The sequence below is a fragment of the Primulina tabacum genome, chromosome 3, assembly GCF_025594145.1.
Source record: "Primulina tabacum isolate GXHZ01 chromosome 3, ASM2559414v2, whole genome shotgun sequence".
NCBI lineage: Eukaryota > Viridiplantae > Streptophyta > Magnoliopsida > Lamiales > Gesneriaceae > Primulina > Primulina tabacum.
The window spans coordinates 20,556,384-20,563,920 of NC_134552.1; the positions used below are offsets into that span (position 1 = coordinate 20,556,384).

The 7,537-nt window shown below is 29.7% G+C and overlaps 1 protein-coding gene across 1 annotated transcript; it reads left to right on the forward strand.

Moving 5' to 3' along the window:
- The first annotated feature begins 1,155 nt into the window (after positions 1-1,155).
- LOC142539076 (chaperone protein dnaJ 8, chloroplastic-like) lies at positions 1,156-3,966 on the forward strand. The gene is made up of 3 exons (XM_075644369.1): positions 1,156-1,627; positions 2,279-2,347; positions 3,608-3,966. Exons 1-3 carry the CDS (start codon positions 1,421-1,423, stop codon positions 3,791-3,793), a joined length of 462 nt encoding a protein of 153 aa, XP_075500484.1. The 5' UTR covers positions 1,156-1,420; the 3' UTR covers positions 3,794-3,966.
- The last annotated feature ends 3,571 nt before the right edge of the window (positions 3,967-7,537 follow it).

Here is a 7,537-nt window from a genome sequence, read left to right on the forward strand (position 1 = left end):
CCAACTGTTCAACGAGGCATTATCAGTTGTAACTGATTTCCTATCAATTACGAAAACTTCAGTTGATAAGATTTTTCAGCTCAGCTCAAAACGGAGTCTTCAGGTGTGTCTTGCGTCATGTTCAATCAGTTGGATTCTTTAGTTCCTTTAAGAATTAATTTGTCAAAATCTGAAACCTATAATATTCTAACAATAAGCCCTAATAAATAATATTATTAATTAAAAAAATACAAAATTGTAATTATCATCTTATTTCAAATTTTATTAATCCATCAAACAAATTATTATTTATCAATTAAATCAAATATCATATTAACTATCAATTTTTATTTATTTATTTATTTTATTATAATAGATTTCTTATTTATATATTTTTATCATATATTTAACTTCAAATGTTACTTAATTGATTTAGTATAATAATCTCTAACAGGGTATTAATATATTATATCATACTATAGGAAGCCTTTTGTAAAACGTTATCATATATATATCTGTAAGATTACTTGATTTGGTCTATTGATGCAATAAAAAGTAATATTTAAAAATAATATTTTTCAAGAACCGATGTAGGTTGAAGAATTGTCTTACAAAACTGATATATGTAGGTTTTTTGTAAGATGATCTCATATATCTATATTCGGTAAAACGAGTCAATTCGGTCTACCACTGCAATAAATTAATACTTTTTAACATAAAACAATATATATCAAGGACCGAGTTGGGTTGAAGAATCGTATTACAAAACTGATATGTGAAACCGTCTCATTAGAGTTTTGTGTATATGTGTATAGACATACACCTTGTTTACCACCAAACAATAATTTTTAACATAAAAAATAATATTTAACAAAACTATCATATATTCTTATATGTGTGCTTGTGTGTGTGTTTATATATATATATATATATATATAAATAGGTCTTTTGTAAAATGATTTCACACATGTATCTCTATAAAAGGAGTCGATTCGGTCTATTATTGAATTTCAATAAAATAATACTTTTAACATAAAAATATAATATTTTTACGAGAACTAGATTGAAACTGTCTCATGAAATTGATACGTAATATCATATTTGAGAGTTGTGTAAATGTGTATATACACCACGATTACCATCAAACACTTAAATTTACAGTTTAATTAAATATTGGATAGAGAATATTATAAAGCATCCCAGTTGAACACTTTTCCATTTTTTTCCATCGATTCCATTATTATTTTGAAAAGTTGTCCCCATCATCTTCCTTCACCAAATCACCATTCTCTTTCTGACTTTCATGTTAATTATATAAGGACCCAGAATACTGCTCTGTTTTTCGCATCGATCGTGGGTATTCAAAATCTTGAAAAAACAAATTAAGTTCTTCTTGAATTCCATAATCAAAATCTGAAGGCAAAATTTTTTTTTAAAAACAATGGCCTGTTCAGTGGGTTCTTGTTTCTTGCTGAATAATTCTTCAATAATAAAAACAAAATCGACGAACAAAAATAAGAAGAAGGGATTCAGGGTTTCGTGTGTTTATTCTTCTGCTGCTGTGAGTGATTCGTACAAGACTCTCAGGATTCATCCTGGCGCCTCCCAATCAGAGGTGAAGAAGGCTTTCAGACAGCTCGCTCTTCAGGTTTTCTTTAATTTTTTTTTTAAATTTCTTCGGTCAATGAATGAATATATGTAGTTTTTATTATTATTTTTAAAAAAGATTTATCTATAGAATTTGAATTTTTCTATTTTTTTGACACAATTTTATGTGAGACGATCTCACGACTCGTATTTTGTGAGACGAATCTTTTATGTGGGTCATCCATAAAAAATATTATTTTTAATGCTAAAAATATTATTTTTTAATGTAAATATCGATAGAGTTCACTGATAAAACTAATATCATGCAGCCTCATGTCTTGAATTATTAGATATATTGCAAATGAGCTGAACAATTTTAACTAATAACGAATAAATTTCAAATTCGAAATATGACCTTTTCTGGTTTTTTTAGTTGAGTATAAGAAAAAGTAAGTTGAGTTCAAGAATAAAGAAAAAATTGATCAAATCAAACGTTAAATCGATCGTTGAGATAGTCACAAAAAAGTCCACTAGATAATATAATTTTGCACTTGAAATATGTTTGAATTTTTTGCTTTTGGAAAACATAATTTTTTTCAATGATAGAATCCATCATCTCTAATGCAGTAATATGCAAATCATGTTATCAAATTCGAGGAAGATTTATTGTAAATATTAAATATGTGACATTTCAAGTTGAACGTGTTCGCAGTATCATCCGGATGTATGTAGGGAAAGCAATTGCAGCATCCAATTTCAACAAATTAATGAAGCATATGATGTAAGTTACTTTAATTTATTATCAACTTCCATTAATTTATATATATATAATATATATATATACTATATTATTAAGTGTGAGTGGGTTAAAAAAACTGTTTGAGGAGGACATCAAAATCTCTTCCCTTTTTATCCCCCTCTTCAACACCACCTATAATAATTACAACCACGTCAATCACACGTCTGAAATCTTTCTCAAAAATGGAAGCCCAAACCGTATCAACACATTTGAAAACTTTTCAATTTAAAAAAACCTTACGATTAATATTTTTAACGCAAAAAATCTTTTTTTTTACCATAATATTTTTTTTTATTGAAATTAAGTTTAATAGAAAAATAGATTTTTTGTCATATACAACAATATGTACAAAAATTATTAAGTATTGTGTTACACACAACGCGTGTATCTCAGCCGTTAGTGTATATCTATACGATGAAAGTTACTTTAATTTGTTATCAACTTCAATTAATTTAACAATATATATGTATATATGATGTAAGTTACTTTAATTTATTATCAACTTCGATTAATTTATATATATATATATATATTATGTTATGATTCATGGAAATTATGTTATGAAAATTTGTTATATTAATTAGATTGGATGTGTATAATTTTCGCGTGACGTGCACGCAAAAATTTATAATCCATTCATAGGAGCTAAAAGTAATAGATAAGTATATAATAATAAAATGAGTAATTGGAAGGTATTGATATCGACACAATTTAAGTAAATTATTGTACACTGAAATTAAAAATTTGATGATGTGATGTTTTGTTTTTATTACAAGCAAATTATTTTTGGTCCCTTATAAATCATTTTTATATAATTTAAAGTAAGAGTAGCTATGTATAATGAATAACTTATTAGACAAATCCGGCTCGGTAGATGTTATTCATATGAATAATGTTTTCATCCATTCATCACGTAACATATGTGCTGACTGATGAATCATGGTCATTCATTCATACATTATGGTTGAAAAAGTGGTCATGTTTTATCCATTCAGCACAAATGTCAAGTGTTGAATGAATAAAAACACTATACACGTGGATAGCATGAACAATACCGATTTTTCAAACAAGAGGCCCCACCTCAATCCCCATCCTTGAAAATAAACAAAAAAAAAATTTGTTTGAAAAGAAAACATGTCACTGACTCTGTCCAAAAACAATTGATTGTCTAAAATTCTTCTTTATTTTAGTTATCTAGTAATATCGTTCGTTTCTGATCGTATTTACACTGGTAAAATATAGATCGTGATGGGTATGTTCCGAGACGAGCCGAATCAATCGGAGATGGAATCCTACAATAATCACGAGGTTGATGACGAAACGATGAGAGGAGTGAACGATCAAGATTGGGACCTTTGGGAAGAATGGATGGGATGGGAAGGTGCAGGGATTCGAGACTACTCCTCACACATCAACCCTTACATTTAAACTGTTGATTAATTCTGAAATTATAAGTCAATATCAAGTTTCTTTGTGTATGTATGGTATATATATATATATATATTTAAAATTGTACCCCATAAATGAAACCATGTATATATTGTATATTGAGAAAAATATATATCATATTGTATACAAAGGGCAGCACTTGTGGGTTTTAACGTCATAATATGTGTGTGTGGGGTAAAAATGGTTACTTAGATTTTCGATTGCATTATATGATGATTTATTTCAAGGAATTATGAAGGTTGAAATCGTGTTTGGTTATGTTCAAGTATTTATGGAAAATCGTCAATTTTAAATGTGTTTATGGACAATAAATCAAGGGATATGATGTATGAGTATGCTGGATATATATGCTTGGAAAGGATGCAATTTTTAGTATAGATTCCCTATATATGATTATTTTCAAATTTAAAAGTATTATAAATAGAATATTATTTTTGAAAAGAATAAAAGTTGAATACAAAAATAATAAAATGTGATAATATAATAAAGACATATTGTTGAAAACTTAATTTCGGTTGTTTGACAAACTAAGTGTTTAATTTATTGGGCTTAATGATCAAGTAACTTGAAGTAACTGAACTACATAAATCAACTGACAGTTGCCTAACTGAAGATTAATGTGTAGTTTATCGAAGGCAACTGAAACCAACTGAACTGAACTTACGAATTGATATATTCAGTTGTGTGCTTACAAGCGATTGCTTATCAGCTGATCATTCAGCTGTACACGTCATCAGTTGTCAAAAAAGACACAACCGACAAAGTACAATGCAGATTGCAACTCATATTGGAACGCCGCATTTCAGAGCTTACAGTGTACGAATGTCAGAGGAATATTGACGTCGAAATCAACGGGTATAAAGATTCAAATTATATTTAATGTTGCCGTTGAAGAGAAGCCTATAAATAGGTGAGAAGAGCAGTTGAGGAAACAATCGATCTATCTATTCTCTTAAACTTGCTGTTACCATTGTTGAAATTATCGCTCTTACTCAAGAATCAAAAAACTCACACTTATCAGATATATTTGTAGCATTTGAGGCTATTTTTCGAGCTTATAAGCACAAACTGTTTTGTTGTTTATTTGATCTTCAACTAGATCAGTTGTGCTAAGTTCAGTCGAAGAACTGTGAGATATTTTGTAAACTAAGAGTTTCAGTTTTGACAGTGTTTAGTCCAAACTGAAGTGGGTCTGTACAAGTTTTGTATCGATCAAAGTCTTTTAGTGCATATCCTATCCTTGTAATAGAATGGGTGACGTAGGAGTAATTAAAATCTCCGAACATCCATAAATATTTGTGTGTTCTTACTTCAGTTATTTATTCTATCTTTCAGTCAGTTTATTTCCGCAACTGTTATCAGTTAAACTGATTATTATTGACTGACAAGATTCCTAGTTTCAGTTTGTCACAAAACTGACACTTTATTCGAAAAGATTCTAAAATCGTGAGTGTTTATTCAACCCCCTTCTAAACACATCTCAACCAATCAACCAATCCTAACACATTTATTGTTAGAAGAAATGACTTGTGTTGCACGTGAAAAACATTTTTATGTAAATTTTGTTCGTTACACAATTGGAATCACTGTTGAAACATTTAAGTTTTGGTGATAAGCTAGCTGTAATGAATTAACTCAATATTATTAAATTCAGCATTCCGAAAGATTCAGGAGCTGATAATTTGTTAAATGTTAAGAGAATATCGAATTTAATGGACTAGAAATTACTGAACATTCACATAGTACTCAATCTTGAGAACTATCATTTATGAGCATTGAATATATTCCAATACTTGTGGAAGCATAAAATCAGCATAAACGATTTTCGGAAAGTGTTCAGCATTCTAGTTATATAGGACACTTTTTGATTGATTTGACAGACAATGTTAAATATTTATTGTTACTTACTACTTTTGAAACAGGTCAAATTATATTGACAAATTGGAGAAATGTAATAATGACTTCGATATGACCAAATTTTAGCCGTTCAGATCCGAACATTTGAATATCACTTATATAAAGTCAGATCATATTTCAGCAAGCTAATATATATCTAACATGAATATATCTTATTATTCAGAAGCATTGCTGAAAATATAAGAATTACACTCTGACAAGCCTTGTTAGATCTTATAAGAGATCATCTTGTTTCATTTTCTACTCTTTGTAATCTCATTATTGTATTACGTTTTGAATAGATCATTATAATTGACATATGTCAGTGTGTAAGTTGTAAATAAGTTGATACTAAGAGTTTCAGTAGACATTGTTAAGTTATAATGAAATGAGTATTTACAGAAGTTGTAAATATCAAAATCTTTTAGTAAATACATTTTGAGAACAGAAGAATGTGATACGTAGAAAAAATTTATCCTTCAAACTTCCAGAAAGAATCACTGTATTTTTTCATTCCTTCTATTATTGTTCAAAGTGTTTAGTAGACTCATTTTGCATTGCTCATCAACTGCCTACTGAACTTTGAAGGTCGAAATCAGATTTTTGTTGTTAATACCAGTAGAGTTCACATGATGAAAACAAAATTCAAAATATGAAATTCTTTATCCACCACTCTCTAAAGCACAATCACCTAATGTTTCAGCTGAACATTCTTTTAGTGCATTTTTTGCATCTCTCGATGGCCCAAAAATTTTTCTATTATGTTATATTTTTGTTAGAAAAAAACCACCACTGATCCTAAAAGTGATATCAGAGAGATTTTTCTTGACCTGTGAACCCATAGATTCAGAAGCCATTATATTTTTTTTAGCAAAATCCCCATCCCCATGTTCTCTAAAGAAAAGTTTGATTAATGGAAAATATAATGCAGGCTCATTTGGAAGCTGAGGACGATTATAAGGGCTACGTTAATAATGCAAGATCATATGGAAGCTCAGGACGATGATATGTGGTACGCCATTACAGACATACTAATCAAAATCATGAAGATTAACACTCCAGTAGCTATTGCAGACGGTGCACCACAAATGCCAGAAAAACCAAGATCAGAATAGGCCACTGATGAAAAATAGAAAGAAAAATGGATAATGTCGCAAAAGATATATTATACAAGAGTCTTGAAAAAAAACATTTAGCAAGATCAAGATATTCGCCACGGGGAAAGAAATATGGGATCAGATGAATCGGATCTATGAGGGAAATGATGAGATAAAAGAGAACAAACTCACAGTAGCCATGCAAAAATTTTTAAATTCAAGATGAAGTCAAGAGAATCTCTGAATGACTTTGACTAGATATTCAATAGCATTTAATCGAGTTGGCAGCTCTTGGAAAAGAGTACACCAACAAGGAAGTTGCATTGAAAGCTATGAGAGCCCTTCCAAAAGAATGAGATGTAAAAATGATTGTTATGAGAGAACCAAACGATCTAAATAAAGTGGAATTGTATTACTCATTTGTTGATCTAAAGGCATATGAGTTTGAATTGGAAACCGGAAATGGAGAATAATCTACCTCTAATCATCCAACCAATACCCTTGCTGTGACCATTTCTGATGCAATTCTAAAGAAGACTTCTGAGAAAATCATAAACGATTTTATGTCATTGTTCGCAAGAAATTCTCAAGATTCATGAAGAAAAGTCATAGGACCTATCAGAATCCTAACATGAACTTCAAGAAAGGAGTCACCATCCGACGGTATGGTCTGTTTCAATTATGGGTAGACTGATCACTTCATTGCTGATTGTGCTAAGCCCAAGAAAGA

Coding starts and splice junctions, on each gene's coding strand:
- LOC142539076 (XM_075644369.1), top strand. CDS start 1,421: ATGGCCTGTTCAGTGGGTTCTTGTTTCTTGCTGAATAATTCTTCAATA. Junction 1,628..2,278: donor TCAGACAGCTCGCTCTTCAG/GTTTTCTTTAAT, acceptor ACGTGTTCGCAG/TATCATCCGGATGTATGTAG. Junction 2,348..3,607: donor AAATTAATGAAGCATATGAT/GTAAGTTACTTT, acceptor GGTAAAATATAG/ATCGTGATGGGTATGTTCCG.